Genomic DNA, 23,987 nt, shown 5'->3' on the forward strand with positions numbered 1-23,987 from the left:
TGATAAAGCAGAGAAGCTACTCTTCATCAAGAAAAACCTGCCACTTGACCTCAAGAAGCAGAATGGGCTTGTCTAGTGTTTAAATATTTATTATCCACTTTGCAATTCTTGGTGCATTTGTTGTTGTTAAAGTTCTACAGTTAACATATGGGCAATAGCAGTCTTTGTTTTGATACACTATTATGTTGAAGGCCTACAGAGAAAATATTGTTGTATCTTTAAGCAGTTGCACTTGTTCTGAATGCACTTTCTTGTAGTAGTCCTACAGAGAAAAATTTAAAATGCACTTGACCTAAATGCACTTTGTTTTTATGAGAGAACATTTAATTTTACAACCTTTCAGCAGGCCAGTTTCAGCAGGCCAGTTTCTAGTGAGTATGAAGACTTTGATTAGCTCAGGTGTATTAAATAAGGGCTAAAGCTAAAATCTGCAGGATAGCAAAACGGAGTATGCTAAATTGCAAACGGATTTGGATATCTTGGAATGGTATTGCCATTCGGCACACCCCTCCAGAAACATGTTTTGACACCCCTGTTTTAAATGGATTGTTTGATTTAGATCAAAATTTATATTTGGTCATGTGTGATTTTCTTTCAGTTAATGAAGCATGTTTTAGTTAAAAATAGGTAGATTACTGCTTTTTATTTGAAAGGAAATCCGATGTAATAGCATAGCATTACCACTAGATGGTTGTATAACCTTATATTTAAACAAAGTTGTGCTGATCTATTGTTGCTAAGAACAGAGATTTCAAACACAATTCCTTTTTTTTTTTATTAGGTATTGCATCTGAATATATATATATATATTTGTGCGTTATCAAAATCGACTTTTTCACAATTACATTTTATAAAAAAAAAAAAAATGTTGTTAAGCCTTATGGCTCAACTAACTGATAAACTATCTGAGCCTCACTCCAGGGGCCCTTTTCAATAGGGAGATTCAACCAACTCAGAGTTGACCTGAAATTCTGAGTTTTTGGTTTCAGAACAGCTGAACTGAGATAGTTCAAACCACTCTGAGTAGGTTGACTCTGAGTTTAGCGTGTATGAGAAGTCATACGGTGGCCGTGAAGTGCAAAACAAATCACGATTCTGAAAACAAAATAATAAATTACAAACGCAAATGCAAATCTAAAAAACAAAATAACAATTCAGAAAACACAACAACAATTCCGAAAACATTATAACAATAAGAAAACACAATGACAAATCCGAAAACAAATTAACAAGTCAGAAAACACAATGACAAATCCGAAAACAAATTAACAAGTCAGAAAACATGAACAAATCAGACAAAACGGAAGAGGTAGGTATAGTTTGAGACAGCGCCATTGGTTTGGGAATAGATTACTCATCGCTGATTGGACAAGATATCTGTCAATCAAGGTGTACAGGAAGAACGAGAAGAAGAACAGCAGAGTCAATCATTTACAGCGTCAGCTACAGTGGTGCAGATGGTAGAGCATGTGTCATTGTGTTTTTGGACGCGATCGACCTGGGTTCGAGTCCGCCTTTTGCCAAACTTTTTTTTTTCTTCCTTTTCAAATCCCGTATCGCATCGGAAAGGCATTTATTTTCAATAAAAATTAAGGAAATAATCCAAAAGTTGAAAAAGTATCGGGTAGGTGTAGGGATTGCTTTATTGTCCCAATAAGGTGGCATCCATTTGAATTAAAATGATAATTTACACTCAATACGTTATTATTGCATACTGGTTTTTTTATTACAATACTGAGGTTAGCTGCTATCGCTATTTGACAGAACTATGTCAAATTTACCTTCACTCCCATAAACACTGTATTAGAAACACCCTCGCATTAGCGTTAATAAGTTTTTTTTGTATTCTGATTCAAAGGTAATATAATAGAGTGCAGTGTTGTAAATGTACATGCATGTATATTTATATGCAGCAGTTATTTGCACTGTGTAAATAGCGATTGAGGCTATTTAAATAAGTGCAAATACGTATTTACACTATGTTAAAATAGCAGGATTTTGTGGTATGTATACTACTTGTTGCAAATAGTAGCAATTATCTGCACCTCAGTATTGTAGTAAAAAAAAACAGTATGCAATAATAACGTATTGAGTGTAAATTATAATTTTAATTCAAATTGTTTCCACCTTATTGGTACAATAAAGCTCTCCCTACACCTACCCTAACCCTACCTGATACTTTATTTTCAATTTTTGGATTATTTCCTTAATTTTTATTGAAAATAAATGCCTTTCCGATGCGATACGAGATTTGAAAAGGAAGAAAAACAAAAAGTTTGGCAAAAGGCGGACTCGAACCCGGGTCAATCGCGTCCAAAAACACAATGACACACGCTCTACCATCTGCGCCACTGGAGCTGATGCTGTACGTGATTGACTCTGCTGTTCTTCTTCTCGTTCTTCCTGTACACCTTGATTGACAGATATCTTGTCCAATCAGCGATGAGTAATCTATTCCCAAACCAATGGCGCTGTCTCAAATTATACCTACCTCTTCCGTTTTGTCTGATTTGTTAATTTGTTTTCTGACTTGTTCATTTGTTTTCAGATTTGTCATTGTGTTTTCTGACTTGTTCATTTGTTTTCGGATTTGTTTTCGGATTTGTCATTGTGTTTTCTTATTGTTATAATGTTTTCGTGATTGTTGTTGTGTTTTCTGAATTGTTATTTTGTTTTTTAGATTTGCATTTGCGTTTGTAATTTGTTATTTTGTTTTCAGAATCGTGATTTGTTTTGCACTTCTCGGCCACCGTAAAGTCATGATCAATGGAGCTCCGAAATTATGATTCACCATGGCAACAGCACCAGACTAAAAGACTACCGCAAGAACCTGCACCAGCACTACTGACAGATGACGTGAAGATGGTCAAGTACTGGAAGAATTTTTAAAATCCTGAAGGAAATTCTAATTATTGGGTTACTTCCAGAGGTCGCAGCAAGGTTTTATCAAGTGAACATCATTTATCAGATTAACCTCATTTAAACCTATTTCTACACCACTGACCTACAGTCCAGTGAAACTCCTCTTTGACGGATTTGTGCCAGGAAAAAATTCTCACAAAGAGTGTGAGAGTTTCTCTCATTTCAGGGTTAACATACTCCGGTTTTTCACCTAGCCTCCTTTGTGAAACGAGCCCCAGATCTTTCTCTGCCTCTGTGTGTGTATTTTGCATTTATGGCGTTATAGAGTTTAACTCATTCATTAATGACGGTCATGTTGGTCATACTCGTCAGATCAGACAATAAAAACACTCATCCATGATGAATGTTCGTGTTCGATAATCATAGCACTGACTGGGAGGAGTGTTTTCCACAACAGTATTATAGTAAAAAATGTAATTAAAAATCCTAGGACATATAATTATATTACACAACATTTACAGTTGTAGTCATAAGTTTTCATACACTTTACAGAATCTGCAAAATGTTAATAACTACTACATGTATATGCACACATCTGTTACATAAAATAGCTTATTAAGGTCAGTAGTTCTAAATAATATGCATGCAATTTTCAGAATCTGCAAGACTTATGTAAACTTATAACCAAAACTATAGATACTTCTCTCATTTTCTGACAGCAAAACTGCATCAAAGATTTCTATGTTCCCTATCAGTCGGTCACTCCGAGTCACGTCGGTGACCGACGAATTGGGATCTCGCTTAGAGAGACCAATCCCCTACGAGAGTATCTAAACAAGCCAATGCACATTGGCATGCGATTATTGCATCCAGCTGCCGCTAATCACAGCGTGAGTATAAGTAGGCAGCGGGTGCAGCGCATATTCAGCTTTTCGCTTCGGAGCCGAGCGTTCTTCGTTCTACTCCTGACCAACTCTTCAACAGGTGTCTGCAAGTCAGTGTGTTGGTGTGACGGCGCGTCAGCAGCGGTGGTCTCCTTCTGTCGAGTGGGTTGCACACATCGGATTGCACTACCCTCTGATTGTGTTGCAAGCGGCCATCTCCCCTGTGCGCTTCAGCACACCAAAAGAGTGCTTTTCTCTAAAAGAGCATTCACGGGTGGAACGTCTTTTTAAAGACGCGTCTTTTTCAAGATGCCTTTCCACCCGTGCGTTTCTGGATACGGTCGTTACCTGGCGCCGGGTGATGGTCACGATCGTTGCCTCTCGTGTCTGGGCTTTGATCACGCTGAGGCAGCTTTCGTGGACGAGTCATGCTCTCACTGCGGGAGGATGACTGTCGCGGAGTTGCGGACCAGGCTCCGTTTCCTGCAAAGTGCCCGTGCCCCTGCCTAGATCTAGGGCTCCTCCTGGCGGCAGCCGGGGGACCACTACCTCTGACAGTGGCCGGACTGGTCTGACGATGACAGTGAGGAATTCCCCTCAGGGGGGGGTTCTTCCTGCCACCGGCACGTCGCAGCCTGTGGAGCTGCCAAGGGAGCATGCTGGACCCTCTCATGGAGTACCAGATGTATCCTTTGGTGCTCCCCTCGGTGACCAGATGTCAATCGCTGCATCGGAGGGTGAGTCTGACCTCTCTGGAGATGATGATTCGGCACCGTTGCCACCCTCTGGGCGGTCAGCGGTTCCGGATTCGGATCCAGAGATGGTGGCTATGCCTGCCTGGGCCGCCGAAAGGGTCGGGCTCAAGTGGAATCCTCCACCGCGTCCCGAACCCTCTAGGTTGGACGATTGGTTTCTCGGGGTGGCTCGCGCTGGTTCTCAGGGACCCACCCCGGTGCCTTTCTTCCCGGAGGTGCATGATGAGCTCACTAGATCGTGGAAGGCACCTTTCACTGCCCGAAACCGGTCCGGTGGTTCGTCCTCCCTCACAACCCTTGATGGTGGTAGCGCGGGGGTATACGGGCATCCCGCCGGTGGAGCGGTCGGTTGCGATGCAATTGTGTCCGACTACTGCTACCTGCTACTACTACATCTCTGGCTGTGTCTGGCGGACACGAGGACCGGCAAAGAGACGCCCGAGCACGGTCCCTGCGTTTCTCCTTGCTGCCCCGCCGCGGGTACGTCAGTGGTTCCGCTGGTGCCACTTGTACGGTTTCTGGGGGCCTGGTTAGGGCTTCCCAGTCTGTCTCGTTGGCTCCGCCAGACCATCAGACTCGGCTATGCGTTTCAGTTCGCCCGGCGTCCTCCCAAGTTCAGGGGCGTCCACTTCACTTCAGTGAAAGCGTTAGATGCTCCTGTCTTGCGCGCAGAGATCGCAGTCCTACTGGCGAAGGATGCGATAGAGCCGGTCCCTCCAGCCGATATGAGGTCGGGGTTTTACAGCCCCTACTTCATTGTACCCAAGAAAGGCGGTGGGTTGAGACCGATCTTGGATCTGCGTCTCTTTAACCGGGCTCTTCACAAGCTTCCGTTCAAGATGCTCACGCAGAAACGCATCTTCGGTTGCGTCCGTCCCCGAGATTGGTTTGCAGCGATCGACCTGAAGGACGCGTACTTCCATGTGTCGATCCTTCCACGCCACAGGCCATTCCTGCGGTTTGCGTTCGAAGGACGGGCATATCAGTACAAGGTCCTGCCCTTCGGGCTGTCCCTGTCGCCCCGTGTCTTCACGAAAGTTGCGGAGGCAGCCCTAGTTCCCATGAGAGAACAGGGCGTTCGTATTCTCAACTACCTCGACGACTGGCTCATACTGGCTCAGTCTCAGGACCAGTTGTGCAAACACAGGTATTTGGTGCTCTCACACCTCAGCCAGTTGGGCCTTCGGGTCAACTGGGAAAAGAGCAAACTCTCCCCGACGCAGAGGATCTCTTTTCTCGGTATGGAGTTGGATTCGGTCAGTCAGACAGCACACGCCTCACGCAGGAACGTGCTCAGTCGGTGTTGAACTGCTTGAATGCGTTCAAGAGCAGGACAGCGGCCCCACTGAAACAATTTCAGAGGCTCCTGGGGCATATGGCCGCTGCAGCAGCAGTCACGCTGCTGGGGCTGCTTCATATGAGGCCGCTTCAACACTGGCTCCATGGCCGAGTCCCGAGGTGGGCGTGGCACTCACCGGGTCCAAGTCACACCGGCCTGCCGCCGAACCCTCACCCCGTGGTCAGACCTTTCGTTTCTGCGGGCAGGAGTGCCCCTGGAACAGGTCTCCAGGCATGCTGTGATTTTCACAGATGCCTCCACCACCGGCTGGGGTGCCATGTTCGACGGGCTTGCGGTGTCGGAGGTTTGGACGGGCCCCCAACTGCACTGGCACATCAATTGCCTAGAGTTGCTAGCGGTACGTCTGGCCTTGATCCGTCTCAGAAGGCGTTTACGAGGCAAACACGTACTGGTCCGCACAGACAAAACTGCGACCGTTGCGTACATCAACCGACAAGGTGGTCTGCGCTCCCGTCGCATGTCGCAACTCGCCCGCCACCTCCTCCTCTGGAGTCAGAAGCATCTGAGGTCGCTTCGTGCCATTCATGTTCCGGGCTTGCTCAACCGGGCAGCCGACGAGCTGTCACGAGCTGCGCTCCCCGGAGAGTGGAGACTCCATCCCCAGACGGTCCAGCTGATTTGGAGACGTTTCGGACCCGCTCAGGTAGACCTGTTTGCGTCTCTAGAAACCTCTCATTGCCAGAGGTTTTACTCCCTGACCGAGGGAACACTCGGCACGGATGCACTGGCACACAGCTGGCCGCGGGGCCTTCGCAAGTATGCTTTTCCCCCAGTGAGCCTTCTCGCACAAACAATATGCAAGATCAGGGAGGACGAGGAGTAGGTCCTGCTCCTGCTCGTGGCGCCGTACTGGCCCACTCGGACTTGGTTCTCAGAACTAATGCTCCTCGTGACAGCCCCTCCTTGGCAGATTACTCTGAGGAAGGATCTACTGACTCAGAGACGGGGCACCTTATGGCACCCGCGTCCAGACCTCTGGAAGCTACATGTCTGGTTCCTGGACGGGACGCGGAGGTTCTAGGTGACCTACCCCAAGGGGTAGTTGACACCATCACTTCGGCTAGAGCGCCGTCCACGAGACAGGCCTACGCCTTGAAATGGAACCTGTTCGTCGAGTGGTGTTCTTCTCACCGAGAAAACCCCCGAAAGTGCCTGATCAGAGTCGTGCTTTCCTTTTTGCAGCAGGGGTTGGAGCGAAGGCTGTCTCCCTCCACCGTTAAAGTCTATGTGGCTGTGATTGCTGCCAACCATGACCCCGTGGAAGGGAAGTCGGTGGGTAAGCATGACTTGGTCATCAGGTTCCTTAGGGGGGCAAGAAGGTTAAATCCTCCACGGCCCCCCTCTATACCCTCTTGGGACCTGTCTCTAGTGCTCAAAGCACTACAGCAGGCCCCATTTGAGCCTTTGCAGTCAGTTGAGCTGCGGTTTCTTTCAATGAAGACTCTGCTCCTACTTGCATTGGCCTCCATCAAGAGGGTAGGGGACCTGCACGCATTTTCGGTCGACGATTCGTGCCTAGAGTTCGGGCCGGCTGACTCCCAGGTAATCCTGAGGCCCCGGCCTAGCTACGTGCCCAAGGTTCCCACTACTCCCTTCAGGGACCAGGTGGTGAGCCTGCAAGCGCTGCCCTCGGAGGAGTCAGACCCAGCCCTTGCTTTGCTTTGTCCCGTCTGAGCGCTAAGATGCTACGTTGACAGGACACAAAGCTTCAGGACCTCAGACCAGCTCTTTGTCTGTCACGGAGGCCGGCAGAAGGGGAAGGCCGTCTCCAAGCAGAGGATGGCCCACTAGATAGTGGACGCCATCACCCTGGCTTATCAGGTACAGGGTGTGCCCTGCCCGTTCAGGTTGAGAGCTCACTCTACTAGAGCTGTTGCATCCTCCTGGGCGTTGGCTCGTGGCGCCTCGCTGGCAGATATTTGTAGAGCTGCGGGCTGGGCGACCCCTAACACGTTCTCTAGGTTCTATAGCCTTCGTGTGGAACCGGTTTCCTCCTGTGTTCTCACCTCAAACGGGTAGAAGCACTGAGAGGTTCCGTTTTCGGGTCGGCTTGCTAAAACTGCTCCAGAGAGTCCGTACTATAGACCCTGTCGAGTTCCTCCGTCCCCTCGGCAGTCAGATGTGGCGGAGCATCTGACGCCAGGTCCTCACTCGCTGAATCCATGAGAACCGGTAGAGGGCTGGGTTCCATATGAAAGGCCTAGTTGGATCCCATATGTGTATAGTCCACGGTATAGCCTGAGAGCCTGTGTTTCCCCGGCAGGTCTTCTGCCAATCTCCATGAGGTACAATTTCCTCTAATTTTCCACATGCGCCTAAGGTTGATCATATGCGGAATTGCTCCGAACTTCCTGCGGGAAGGGCGAGCTTCCGTAGCGTCCGGTTCCAACTGGAACGGGTATGTTTTCCCAGTGTTATCCAGTCTTACTGAGTGGGTAGTGCCATGGCAACAGTAGTTGGTCTTCTGTGGTAGCCCTGACCTGCGCCAAAAAATAGGGGCTCAGGAGGCTACCACAGGACACTGGAAGGGGCAGTACCCGTGGCCCTTTGGTAGGGATCCCAATTCGTCGGTCACCAACGTGACTCGGAGTTACCGACTGATAGGGAACGTCTCGGTTACGTATGTAACCCTTGTTCCCTGAAGAAGGGAACGGAGACGTCACGTCCCGTCGCCACGGCTGCTGTACCACCGCTGAGCGGCCGGGTCACCGGCTCGGCTCCTCAGCGAAAACCTGAATATGCGCTGCACCCGCTGCCTACTTATACTCACGCTGTGATTAGCGGCAGCTGGATGCAATAATTGCATGCCAATGTGCATTGGCTTGTTTAGATACTCTCGTAGGGGATTGGTCTCTCTAAGCGAGATCCCAATTCGTCGGTCACCGACGTGACGTCTCGGTTCCCTTCTTCAGGGAACGAGGGTTACATACGTAACCGAGACGTTTTTCAAGGCACGTGGTAACCCTGCTAAAAGTGTAAATTACAATTGTGACAAACTCACTCTCAAGAGACGACCATTCAGAGTAACACGTAATGTCATGTGTTGTACTTTCCTCGCTCTTTGGTGGATCTTCAGTCTAGACAGAAAGAAGAAAAAATTATTCAGTGCAAATTAATGGCTAAATCAGCATTAATTCATTTTCAAAGACAAATGTCTTATGCATATTCATGCAGGTATATATGCTTAAAAGTTTGCTGTCAATACGTATGTTTATATAATCAGATTTGATTTGTATTGTATTTTCATCTCACATTCAGTGTCAATAGGCCTCTTCCGTCTAATTATTTGGACAGGTCACTCAACCCTACTGAACTGATTTTAAGTACACTTTAAACTAATTCAATTCAAAGTTCTACAAATATTTGGATATAAGGCAGTCCTCACTGTCCTACTCCAAAAGTGCGGTTTTGGTATCTAGACAAAGCATCCACTCTCCAAGGAAGCTACAATATACAGAATATACATTTTTTTTTTTTTGTTCATGTCATAAATTTTGATTATTAAGTCGGCTTGAGAAAGCCAACTTACTGATCTACTATTTAAGCTTCTTCTGAAACTAAATTTTAAAATGCATCTCCTAGAGCTTTCAAGCTGCAACCGCCAAATTCGGGTCAGACCTTCAGAATGATTCTCCTGACTCGAGTTGTTATATCTGATCTTTTCTAACTTATGATTATATTTAAACGATCAAAACTTGTGTGTAGTATCAACTTTTGTATAGCTATCAATATCTGATCGGTCTATCTAAACTTTCAAACATCAAGCTTTTTCAACTGGTTCAAACTTTCAGGCTAGGCTTTCTCAAGTCAACTTCAAAGTTTAATCACAAATTTTACTCACCTAGTTTAATAATGTACTACTATTTAACTCAGATATGGAAACAACATTTACAGATATATATCATCAGTATTGATAAAAGAGGAATATGTGTGTGTGTGTAAAGTTCTGACATAAGTGTACCAAAACCATATAATCATTTTATCCCTCACCAGCGGAAGACCTAGTCCTGCTCTGGCCCAGTTGACAGAGGACAGTTGTTCTCTCAGCATGTCTGCAACAGGACTGGCCAGGTTTGGGGGTGGGAACACAGGACCCTGGCATGTTGGGCACTGGTACCCAGCAGGTGCCGTGTAGAGGGGCTGACGGGAGGCGAGCTCATTCAGACATGACCAGTGGAATAAATCTGACATGGTAAATAAATTAAATGCAATGATAAATAAATAAATAAATACAAACATAAATAAAATCTGCTAGGGGTATAAAGGTACACACATTACATTTGTAGCAAATATATTTGGTATGGATCTTTCGGTTCAGTTTGTATGTGCACCAAGCGAATACAGTATTGTTTGAACCACTGTATGTGAAGAAATTCTGTGTATTTGTATTTAGAAACTATTTAAATGAAAGTAATTTTACATGTGATATAGGGCAATACAGTTTACATTTAGTCGTTTAGCAGACACTTATTCAAAGCGACTTACAAATGAGGACAATGGAAGCAATCAAAATCAGCAAAAGGGCAATGATATGCAAGTGCTATGACAAGTCTCAGTTAGCCTAATGCAGTAAACGCAGCAAGGATTTTTTTTTTATTATATAATAAATAAAAAGAGAACAGATAGAATAGAAAAAGAAGAGCAAACTAGTGTTATTTTATATATATATATATATATATATATATATATATATATATATATATATATATATATATATATATATATATATATGGCAGATTTTTTGGCTCAAGGTCTGCATATAAAGTCACACCACAGGTGTTCAGCTGGCAGGGTTCCCACTCTTTCATGAACACCAGATTCAAGGACTTTCAAGGTCTTTTTAAAGCACCATTTATTTTATATCAAGCACCTGTCAAATTCACACCCAAGAATCTACTTGTGTAGCGTCATAAATTTATAAAAAATTTTGCATCTAACTGGCTTTTGCTGTAATTCTTGTAAAAGATTAAAATTTTTAAATGAATAAAAAGTGGTTAAACGGGGCTTTACGCTTACTTTTCTTTTTAGGAGTAAAAAGAATTTAAAAACAATTTAGAAGCACAGTCAAAAATTTAGGAGCACCTTCTAATCAAAAATTCTGATCAAATACCCATTACGAGATGATATTTGACTTGTTAAAGTGATTTACAGGGAATTTTGTTTTTACCTTTGTATTGGTAAATCATCTTTTGTCAAATTCAATTATTTGTACTACAGAGGTGGCACAGAAGAACACAAAAGTGGATTGTAGGTGTATTTTCAGACGTTTAATGAGGCTCAGAGGACGCATGAGTGCAATTAAATTCATAAATTCATGTTGAGGTTAATGTGTTAAATATAACATTATGAATAGAAATATTAAATTATTTAAATAACAGAGAGGATTCTTTAAAATGAAAGGAAAACTGCCAGTAGGTGGCAGCAAGTCACTGATTTTATCACTGAATCATTCATTCAATTGATTAGTGCAACCGGCTGAATCATTCAGGAACGAAGCAAGTGACTGTCTTTATGAATGGATACTTGAATCCGATTCGTTTAAAAATGCCAATTCATTTCTCGTATGCATGGATCTGGGGTGAAGGCTGTGGGTTTGTGGCATTCAACTTCTGATGTTGTCTTCTTTTCTAAAATCTTATTGGAAATTGTTTTGTTGTTATTTGTTTATCTATTCATGTTGATTAATATGTTTATTGTTGTTTTTTATGTTGTTTTATTTATTTTTTGGGGGTCTGCCGGGGGGTGGGTGTTGGATTTGTACGGCTGATTTTTGTTTTGTGCTGCTGTTCCACAAAATGAAACTCAGTGGACAGTTGTTAACAAAAAAAATGCCAATTCATACAGAAACGAAACAACACTGTGTTTGAATGGAGATGCGCAGCGGCTCGGCTGTGACTTTGACGAAATAGAGCAAAATCAGGCAATGGTGTTCAGACAATGCAAGTCACTTAATACTAACTTATTGCATTAAATCAATATCACATTTGCAAACTCCCTTAATCATTAAAAGCTGTCACTCTCCTTTGTTCATCACGATCTCACAAAGTTCCATTATAATCAACGCAGCTCTCTACACTGCACAATGCATCTCTTATTTACACCCTGTACACTTTGTTATAGTGGGAGGATTCCGGCGTTTTGAGCAGTGAGTGGATTCTGATTAACATTGTGTTCAAGGAATCAACAGATATATCTGTGATACATTACTCACCGCTGCAAAAACACGTTGTAAGTACATTAGAAACCTTTGAAGCTCCCCTCAGCGCAAACACAAATATGCTGATTGGGTCAGTCGCACTGGTGCTCCTAAATATTTTTTCATAGTCGCACACGCAATAGTTTCAGTCGCAAATGCACTGCTTCTCCATAGGGTTCATGCAGGGCTGCGCAATGCGCGCATCAGCTCGCATAAGATTTCTCACACGCTACCCCATGTCCACCCCAATAATTAGCGCTGTTTCGTTTTGTTCTTGACAGCACATATAGGAAAATTTTTGAAATGGCACCATTCTACTAAACAAATTTATTTCAAGCACTTTCAAGGACCTATATTTGTTTTCAAGTACCTTCCAGGCCTTGAATCCATGTGTCTGATATTCAGGTACTTTCAAGTACTTTCAAGAAGCGTGGGAACCCTGAGCTGGGATCAGGACTTGACTTTCTGCAGACCAGTCAAGTTCTTCCACACTGACTGAATCAATCATGTCTTTTTGAACCATCCCTTATACACAGATGCACTGTCATGTTACAATAGAAAGGTCCTGTCCAAACTGTTGCTATAAAATTAGAAGCACACAATTCCCTAGAATATCATTATATGCTTAAACATTAAGATTTGTACTAAAGTACTAAAAATACTAAAGTAGTCAAACATGTTCATTAGAAGAATACTTTTGGTAATATAGTGTGTGTGTGTGTGTGTGTGTGTGTGTGTGTGTATATATATATATATATATATATAAATACACAGTGGGTACGGAAAGTATTCAGACCCCCTTACATTTTTCACTCTTTGTTATATTGCAGCATTTGCTAAAATCATTTAAGTTCTTTTTTTTTTTCCTCATTAATGTACACACAGCACCCCATATTGACAGAAAAACACAGAATTGTTTACATTTTTGCAGATTTATTAAAAAAGAAAAACTGAAATATCACATGGTCCTAAGTATTCAGACCCTTTGCTGTGACACTCATATATTTAACTCAGGTGCTGTCCATTTCTTCTGATCATCCTTGAGATGGTTCTAGACCCAGCTCACAGTGCATGTCAGAGCAAATGAGAATCATGAGGTCAAAGGAACTGCCTGAAGAGCTCAGAGACAGAATTGTGTCAAGGCACAGATCTGGCCAAGGTTACAAAAAAAATTCTGCTGCACTTAAGGTTCCTAAGAGCACAGTGGCCTCCATAATCCTTAAATGGATGACGTTTGGGACGACCAGAACCCTTCCTAGAGCTGGCCATCCGGCCAAACTGAGCTATCGGGGGAGAAGAGCCTTGGTGAGAGATGTAAAGAAGAACCCAAAGATCACTATGGCTGAGCTCCAGAGATGCAGTCGGGAGATGGGAGAAAGTTGTAGAAAGTCAACCATCACTGCAGGCCTCCACCAGTCGGGGCTTTATGGCAGAGTGGCCCGACGGTAGCCTCTCGTCAGTGCAAGACACAAAAAAACACCTGAAGGACTACAAGATGGTGAGAAATAAGATTCTCTGGTCTGATGAGACCAAGATAGAACTTTCTGGCCTTAATTCTAAGCGGTATGTGTGGAGAAAACCAGGCACTGCTCATCACCTGTCCAATACAGTCACAACAGTGAAGCATGGTGGTGGCAGCATCATGCTGTGGGGGTGTTTTTCAGCTGCAGGGACAGGACGACTGGTTGCAATCGAAGGAAAGATGAATGCGGCCAAATACAGGGATATTCTGGACGAAAACCTTCTCCAGAGTGCTCAGGACCTCAGACTGGGCCGAAGGTTTACCTTCCAACAAGACAATGACCCTAAGCACACAGCTAAAATAACGAAGGAGTGGCTTCACAACAACTCCGTGACTGTTCTTGAATGGCCCAGCCAGAGCCCTGACTTAAACCCAATTGAGCATCTCTGGAGAGAACAAAAAATGGCTGCCCACCAACGTTTACCATCCAACCTGACAGAACTGGAGAGGATCTGCAAGGAGGAATGGCAGAGGATCCCCAAATCCAGGTGTGAAAAATTTGTTGCATCTTTCCCAAAAAGACTCATGGCTGTATTAGATCAAAAGGGTGCTTCTACTAAATACTGAGCAAAGGGTCTGAATACTTAGGACCATGTGATATTTCAGTTTTTCTTTTTTAATAAATCTGCAAAAATGTAAACAATTCTGTGTTTTTTCTGTCAATATGGGGTGCTGTGTGTACATTAATGAGAAAAAAAATGAACTGATTGATGAATTTAGCAAATGGCTGCAATATAACAAAGAGTGAAAAATTTAAGGGGGTCTGAATACTTTCCGTACCCACTATTTATTTATGGGTCTGTAAAAATTGGACTGTGTCCTATAGTGTGACATAAAAATGTAGAAAGAAAATTGACATACAAATAACATGAGAAAAACGTATCTTCATTCTTAGTTTCAAATATTATTTCTTTGATAGCCTAGTGTTTTGCAGGCTGCGTGTTGCCGTGTTCACTGACGGAAGTGCTAAAATAATCATGTACGTTTGTTAATAGATGTTTGAACCACGCCCACATTTATATATTTTTTCTTTCAAAATTACATATAAAATTGTATAAGGGCTGTATGTTAAATTTTTGCACATAGCACTGGTGCTACAGAGGTTGAATGTTTTGTAGCACAGGCCAAACAGTTATGACGAATATCACGATTATATCACGATTCTTTGTCAGTTTTACTATTTTGCAAGTTGCCTGAGCAGTACAGCCAAACTAATTTCCATATTGTAAAAAAGGAAAAAAAGAAAAAGCCTTTTAAGGTAACAAAATATAAAATAAATGGCAGATATTTAGGCCAAAGTGGGAGAAGATAAAAATCTGTGTCATTAATTTTATGTTTGTTATTAGAAAATAATAATAAAAAAAGATATACATTACAAATACACATAATATACAAATAAAACAAACAGTGCTTTATTTTTCAGGTACAGTATCAGTAATATTAAATATTAAATTAAAACACTATTGTGGTGAGTGGGGCGGGGCCGAGAGCCGTGGGAACGGAGCGAGGCCGGTGGAGTTAATGATAATGAGCGACACCTGCGACACTCACCGGTCTCGAGTCCCACGGAGGAGCTCCGGAAGGATAAAAGGAGGAGTGACGACAGTGGAAGACGAGAGAGGACCAGGCCTGGATTTTATTTTATGTTTTGTGTGCGGCAGTCGTCCGTGAGGGGCTGCCGCTGTACTTTTACGTTTGTTTATTTTTGTTATTAAATCGTTTAAATGTTTGCCGGTTCCCGCCTCCTCCTTCCCGACCTACGAACTTTGTTACAACTATATACAGTATATACGTCAATTATACAGTGCCCTCCAAACGTATTGGAACAGTAAAGACAAAATTGCTCTGTTGGCTGTGGAGTAAAGACATTTACAAATATGATTACAAAATGAATATGAGAAAACTACCGAATGTCACATTTTATTATTGGGTGATTCAACTCATAAATGTTTTACCAGCTAAGTACCAGCACTTTTAGAGTTTCATCCCCCTATCTGATGTGAGCATAAGTATTGGAACAGATGCCTCACAGGTAGGGCTGGGTATCGAGTTCGATACTTTTTAGGCACCGACCGAATTGCCTCGATACCACCGAGTATCGAAAAACGTCTTGTCGTTCGGTACCAAATTTCGATACCTAAGGGGTTAATCTCATTAACGTCAGTGAGCCAATAAGCCAGCAGCACTAGGTGTGTTTGACTAGAAGTGACTCAGTGCTGATTGATCAGTGTTTGACATCCGCGAGAGCAATTCGAAAGCGTACGGAGCAGTCTGCTCTCTATATCGCGCAGTTTCGCTTACTAAACAGACTGAAGCTCGCGTGACATTTCAGCGTCTGCCGTCTCACTAAATGAGGACATTAACAACAGCTCTCGAACTGCTCTGAGAGTCACTTCATGAGCATTTTACCATTTGATTTGAGTAAAACTTGCGTCATATCATATACACACAGAACTGTAAAGGTATTCCCGGAAACCCGTCAAAATAAAAGTTCAGATTAACTTGGAAGACACTGCGGCAGAAATAAATTAATATTGTTCAGCAGAGTGTACATACTGCTACTACTAGGCTACTATTAAAATTATTAAAACTCTTATTTGAAAATTTAAAAATTTTGTTTGCCAAAATAAATAAAGTTTTATTTTCAATAATTTAAAAGAAAAATGAAATTAATGTTTTATGCCTTCATTTGAAAACCAGATACAGAACACAGAATTTCTGAGGAAAAAGAAAACATTTCATAAGGCTGTTTTAAGAATAAATTTGAATAAACTAAGTAGTTTTTATGCATTCAAATAATTAGACATGCTACAAAATAGAATTTAATAACAATAAAACATATTGTGAAACAAATAAAGATTTTAAATTTCTTGAAGTCTTTAACAACCTAGAATAAATGAATAGAAATGATGATTCTGTCTGAGCTATCCGTTTTAAAACGAGCACGCACTAGTGTAAACTGAAAACTATTTGAGCTTTATTAAAATTATTTGTACTGATTTATTGTGTTGGCTATATTTTGTTCCTTTGTGCAGTGGCTCAGGAGATGAGTCTTTGAGTCTGTATAAATGTCAACAAGCTGAAAAAAATAAAACCAAAGTTTTTTGAGATAATGTAATCTTGTTAAAACTGTTTTCATAAAATTGGTATCGAAAAAAGTATCGTTCAGGAACCGGTATCGAACTCAAGGTATCGGTATCGAACATTTTTGAACGATACCCAGCCCTACTCACAGGTCTTTCTAAGTGATCAGCTGTGTCTTGTTGCATTAATTCTTCAGCTATTACAAGCAGGGACTGTGTCATATCAGGTATATCCATTACTTCTGTATTCTGAATCTTGCATTCGTTGATGACACACACAAACCAGGATGAAGATGAGGGAGCTGACTTTGAGAGAAAAGCAAGCAATTTGGAGGCTAAAAGAAAAGAGGAAGTCAATTAGAGCTATAGCAAAAACAAAGGGCATGGAGAAATCAAGAGTTTGGAAACCACCAGCAACCAACAACTACCTGATCAGCTGAGAAAATAACAGTAGTCGATGACAGAGAAATCAAAAAAGCTATCATAATGAACCCTAAAATATGTGTCTGTAAAATCACCAAAAACATCCAGAAAGCTGGGGTGATGATCTGACAATCTACTGTCCTCAGGAAACTTTGACACAGAATTACAGGTGCTACACAGCAAGATGCTAACCTCTGACCAGCACCAAAAATAGAAAGGCAAGATTAGAGTTTGCAAAAAAGCACAAAGGTGAGCCAGAAGAGTTTTGGAACTGTGTTTATGGACCGATGAGACAAAGACGAACCTTTATCTAAGTGATGGGAAAGCAAAAATGTGGAGGAAAAAAAGGGAACTGCAAATGATCCCAAGCATACAGCCTCATCTGTAAAGCATGGTGGAGGTGGTGTAATGGTATGGGCATGCATGGCTGTCTCTGGAACAGGCCCTCTCAACTTTACTGATGACTTACTGTATGATGACAGTAGCAGAATGAATTTGGAAGGGTACAAAAGTAAATTGACTACCAATATTCAAGAAAATGCCACCAGATTCATTGGGAAGTGCTTCATATTGCATCAGGACAATGATCCAAAACACCCTGCCAGCTCAGTCAAGGAATTTATAAGGGCAAAGAAATGGAAAGTCTTAGATTGCCCAAGTCAATCTCCAGATTTAAATCTGACTAAACATGAATTTCACCAGCTGAAGAGGAGAGAAAAGGTAGAAACTCCCCAAAACAAGCAACAATTGGAATTGGCTGCATTAAAGGCTGGGAAAAGTATTTCAAAGGCTGAGACCAAGAGTCTGGTGATGTCTATGGGTCACAGACTCACTGCTGTGATTGTGCGCAAGGGATCTGCAAATAAATAACAGCTTTTAATCTTTTATTAAAGATCCTTATGTTCAACTGTTCCAATACTTATGCTCACATCGATGAGTGAGATGAACTCTAAAAGTGCTGTTCTTTTTATTTGGTAAAACATGTATGTGTTGAAACGGCTAATAATAAAATGTGACATTCTGTAGTTTTGTCTCATATTCATCTTTTAATCATATTTTCAAATGTCTTGACTCCACAGCCAGAGCTATTTTGTCTTTACTGTTCCAATACTTATGGAGGGCACTGTACCTTTTTAAGCAACTATATTAAAGTTAATGAGCTAATAGTGATTTTTCTGTTTTGTTTTTTATTAATATTAAAGGAATATTTTATATGTTTTTCTCAAATACACATTAGACAATTATTGGCACCCCTAGAAATTCTTATGAGTAAAATATCTCTGAAGTATATTCCCATTCATATTCACAATTTTGAGCACTCCAGGGTGATTATGAACATGAAATTATGCAGCCATGGCTTCCTGTTTCACAGAAATATAAATAGGTGGGAAAAAAGCTCAAATTCCCTTAATCATCCATTACAATGAGAAAAACCAAAGAATATATTTCTGATGTGCGGCAAAAGATAATTGAGCTTCACAAATTAGTGAAATAGCTTTAAGAAAAGAGCTAGAGCCGTAAAAATGCCCATTTCCACAATCAGGGCAATAATTAAGAATTTCCAATCAACAGAAAATGTTACAAAACTGCCTTGAAGAGGACGTGTGTCTATATTGTCCTAATGCACGGTGAGAAGGAGAGTTTGAGTGGCTAAAGACTCTGCAAGGACCACAGCTAGAGAATTGCAGAAAATAGTTGAGTCTCTGGGTCAGAAAGCCTTAAAAAAAAAAAATATATATATATATATATATATATATATATATATATATATATACACACACACACACACACACAGTGGGTACGGAAAGTATTGAGACCCCCTTAAATTTTTCACTCTTTATTGCAGCCATTTGCTAAAATCATTTAAGTTCATTTTTTTTCCTCAATGTACACACAGCACCCCATATTGACAGAAAAACACAGAATTGTTGACATTTGTGCAGATTTATTAAAAAAGAAAAACTGAAATATCACATGGTCCTAAGTATTCAGACCCTTTGCTGTGACACTCATATATTTAACTCAGGTGCTGTCCATTTCTTCGGATCATCCTTGAGATGGTTCTACACCTTCATTTGAGTCCAGCTGTGTTTGATTATACTGACTGGACTTGATTAGGAAAGCCACACACCTGTCTATATAAGACCTTACAGCTCACAGTGCATGTCAGAGCAAATGAGAGTCATGAGGTCAAAGGAACTGCCTGAAGAGCTCAGAGACAGAATTGTGGTAAGGCACAGATCTGGCCAAGGTTACAAAAAAAATTCTGCTGTACTTAAGGTTCCTAAGAGCACAGTGGCCTCCATAATCCTAAAATGGATGACGTTTGGGACGACCAGAACCCTTCTTAGAGCTGGCCGTCGGGGGAAAAGAGCCTTGGTGAGACAGGTAAATAAGAACCCAAAGATCACTGTGGCTGACCTGCAGAGATGCAGTCGGGAGATGGGAGAAAGTTATAGAAAGTCAACCATCACTGCAGCCCTCCACCAGTCGGGGCTTTATGGCAGAGTGGCCCGACGGAAGCCTCCCCTCAGTGCAAGACACAAAAAACCACCTGAAGGACCACAAGATGGTGATAAATAAGATTCTCTGGTCTGATGAGACCAAGATAGAACTTTTTGGCCTTAATTCTAAGCAGTATGTGTGGAGAAAACCAGGCACTGCTCATCACCCGTCCAATACAGTCCCAACAGTGAAGCATGGTGGTGGCAGCATCATGCTGTGGGGGTGTTTTTCAGCTGCAGGGACAGGACGACTGGTTGCAATCAAGGGAAAGATGAAGGCGGCCAAGTACAGGGATATCCTGGACGAAAACCTTCTCCAGAGTGCTCAGGACCTCAGACTGGGCCGAAGGTTTACCTTCCAACAAGACAATGACCATAAGCACACAGCTAAAATAACGAAGGAGTGGCTTCACAACAACTCCGTGACTGTTCTTGAATGGCCCAGCCAGAGCCCTGACTTAAACCCAATTGAGCATCTCTGGAGAGACCTAAAAATGGCTGTCCACCAACGTTTACCATCCAACCTGACAGAACTGGAGAGGATCTGCAAGGAGGAATGGCAGAGGATCCCCAAATCCAGGTGTGAAAAACTTGTTGCATCTTTCCCAAAAAGACTCATGGCTGTATTAGATCAAAAGGGTACTTCTACTAAATACTGAGCAAAGGGTCTGAATACTTAGGACCATGTGATATTTCAGTTTTTCTTTTTTAATAAATCTGCAAAAATGTAAACAATTCTGTGTTTTTCTGTCAATATGGGGTGCTGTGTGTACATTAATGAGGAAAAAAATGAACTTAAATGATTTTAGCAAATGGCTGCAATATAACAAAGAGTGAAAAATTTAAGGGGGTCTGAATACTTTCCGTACCCACTGTATACGTATATATATATATATATATATATATATATAGATATAGTCAAACAGCACCTGCATCACCACATGTTGTTTGGGAAGGTTTCAAGAAATATTTCTCCTAGCTCATCTAGAAACAAACTCCAGCATATTCAGTTATCAGACACAACTGGAACTTCAAATGGGACTGCTTCTATGCTTATATGAAACTAAAAAATGAGCTTTTTAGCAGCAAACACTAAAGATGGGTTTGGTGAACACAATAAAAAGTACCCCATGTGTACAATGAAATATACTGCTGTATTTTTGAAGTTGTGGGCCTATATTTCTGCTGGAGGTCCTGGACATCTTGTTTAGACACATGGCATCATGGATTCTATCAAATACCAACAGATAAAAAAATCAATAAGTGACTGACTCTGTTAGAAATCTTTATAATGGGCCATGTTTGGATCTTCCAACCGTACAATAACCCAAACACAAACCTCAAAAACAACACAAAAATGGGTCACTGAGCACAAAACCAAGCTTCTGCTATGGCCATTCCAGTCCTCTGACCTGAACCCTATAGAAAATGAGTGGATTGAACTGAAGAGAAGAAGCACCAACATGGATCTGGAAATCTAAAGGGTCTGGAGTGATTCTGGGTGAAGGAATGGTCTTTGATCTCTTGTCAGGTGTTCTCTAACCTCATCAGGCATTATAGGAGAAAATTTAGAGCTGTTAAACTGGCAAATGGAGGTTTCAAAAAGTACTGAACAAAAGGGTGCCGTTAATTGTGGCCTGTGTGTATTAGAGAAAAACATTTATTTCATAATGATATTTACCCCCATTTTAAATTCTTATTATCCAATGAAAGGTTAGATTTTTGTGAATTTTTTCAGATAAAAGATCAAAAGGATTAACAATGCAGATTAATTTTCACAGCCTTATTTGATCATATTCACCAAGGGTGCCGATCTTTTTGGCCATGACTGTGTGTGTGTGTGTGTGTGTGTGTGTGTGTATGTATATATATATATATATATATATATATATATATATATATATATATATATTAATCGATTAAGCCGGTTCATTGTCAAGATTCAAATTGGTTGAGATGCTAAACAAATCGCAATTCAGTTAAGGGTAGGAGTTTATATGAATGTATGTCTGTGGGGAACTTACTGTCTTTAGAAAAGTTTAGATGTTATTTTTTTCTTTTCATCTTGCCTCTGTATAATGTATATTAAAGTTCATAAGTGCATCGCTGCTTTGTTTACAGCAGAAACCAAGGAAACTCTTAAAGCGCCACCTGCTGGCAGAGAGTGAATCTGCGTCTCATTCAGCTTGTCTTCCGTTTCATTTCATGCAGATATTTTTTATGTATACAGTAGTTTCACAAAACTGAAGTCAGACCATTCTGTTTTTGCTTCAAATTTCGAAATTATACAAATTTGCTCATGACTGTGGTAAATTAAACATCTGAAAGGATACTGGATTTTTTTTTTTTTTTTATGAATATATGGTTGACCTGAAGAATGAAAGCTATATCATACACTTGGAAAATTATGAGCTATATCACCGCTTATCGACACTAGGGGTGTGACAACACACTTAGCTCACGAGATGAGACAAAATACAGATACTTGGTTTACTAGAACAAGACTATGTTAATAGTATTTTTTTTTTTTTTTTCAATGACAAAATGTGTCTTTTAATTACAAAAAAATAAACCGACGCAGTTGTATTTTTTAATATTTTAACTAATCTAGGGCTGTAACTAATTATTTTGGTAATCAAGTAATCTACTGATTATTTTGACAGGCTTTAGTATAACTATTTATATATAAACTAACGATGAGGCAATAATAATTGGCTGATTTGGCTCAAATAAAATATCAAAAGTAACTGCATGGTAGGGGTGTGCGATATGACGATTTTTGATCGTGGACGATAAAAATGTCTCCACGATCTGCTTTTTAAGAAATATCGTAGTATCGTGCTACAGCACACATTATGTCAAATACAGTTCTGGCACCTCTGTCTCTATATACTGTACAACACGACATACAGCAGTAGAGTTACTCTGACAGGACACTGCACTTATTCGCGATCGCAAAAGTACATTATTTGCACACAAGCCTTGCTGGTTAAATGTTTCATTCGCGCGCTGGTCTGACGTGCGCTTTTTCTGAGCGCATACACCGGAAGCACGCGCACTAAAAACCCTGTCTAACAGCGCCTGATTACTCAACTAACTTATTTTTTGCGCTAATACTGTCAAAACACACAAGGTTTACATACAGACTCAGTTGGTTATCTCTAAAATAGGGGTGGGCGATATGGAAAAAATATCATATCACGATTTTAGAAATATCACGATTCTTTGTCATGTTGGTTTTACTATTTTGGTTTTACAAGTTGTCTGAGCATTACAGCCAAACTAGAAAGACAAAGCCTTTCAAGGTAACAAAAAACCAGACATGGCAGATATTTAGGCCAAAGTGGGCGAAGATAAAAATCTGTGTCATCATTTTATCTTTCTTATTAAAAAATAAGAACAAAGATACACATTACAAATACACATAATATACAAATAAAACAAACAGTGCTTTATTTTCAGTTACAATAGGAGTATTTAGCAGGAGCATTCAATGAAATTGAATGAACAAATATAAAAATAAAAGACTAGATAGACTGATTCCTAAAACAACTGTATTAAAGTTTTTCAGTCAAGAATAGGGAGGGACTTTTCTCTTTGCGCTTTGTTGTTTTGTTAACGTTAAATGAATAGTTCCCCCCAAAACTAAATAGTCATCTGTTTGTCTGTCATAATGTTTTATTTTTATACCATCATTTACTACATGACAAAGAACCGTGATAAAATCGTGAATCGTGATATTTATAAAAAAAATCGTGATATGATATTTTTCCCATATCGCCCACCCCTACTGCATGGCTTTACTGAACAACACTGTTAAAATACATAATGTAATATGCCTATACATAATATGAACCAGAAGTGGCTCCTGACCATAAACTTAGGTGGGGCAGATTATTTTGAAAACTTTATATTCTAATCTCTGAATTTTGGCAGAGATGTCCTTGCGTTATCCTGTGGGTGGTGCGCTAATGTTGATTGACAGGCTCGAAGTAATGTCACGCATAAAATACTGTATAAAAATGGCCTTAATATAGTATTTATCACCTCCAAATGTTGAATTAGAATGTTACAAGTTGTGGAGCAATTCGGGAGAGGAAAGAAAGGGGAATACGTTAAATCCTTTAGTTTAAATGTGCTCACATGAATAGTCTTTATATGGTTCTGTTGTGTTTTTGTTTATTCTTATATTTTTGTTATACATATGTATAAACAAAAATATAAGAATAAACAAAAACACAACAGAACCATATAAAGACTATTCATGTGAGCACATTTAAACTAAAGGATTTAACGTATAGCCTACTTTGTTAATTTGATCCACTACTCACATAGAAAAAATACAGACAAGCCAACTAGTGTCTGACCTGATGCAGACACATAGCGGATTGATATCGT

At 41.0% G+C, this 23,987-nt stretch overlaps 1 protein-coding gene across 2 annotated transcripts in view; it reads right to left on the bottom strand.

Annotated features, from left to right (window-relative positions):
• Nucleotides 1-23,987, bottom strand: part of LOC306870865 (zinc finger protein-like 1) — a 67,136-nt gene that overhangs the window by 37,661 nt on the left and 5,488 nt on the right. For both annotated transcript variants that reach the window (XM_079418337.1, XM_079418338.1), the window contains exons 4-5: nucleotides 9,852-10,045; nucleotides 8,863-8,938 (exon numbers count right to left, since the gene is read on the bottom strand). In XM_079418337.1, coding sequence (XP_079274463.1) covers nucleotides 8,863-8,938; nucleotides 9,852-10,045 — 270 coding nt within the window. The remainder of the gene's footprint in view (nucleotides 1-8,862; nucleotides 8,939-9,851; nucleotides 10,046-23,987) is intronic.

This window comes from Barbus barbus (genome assembly GCF_936440315.1).
Source record: "Barbus barbus genome assembly, chromosome: 6".
NCBI lineage: Eukaryota > Metazoa > Chordata > Actinopteri > Cypriniformes > Cyprinidae > Barbus > Barbus barbus.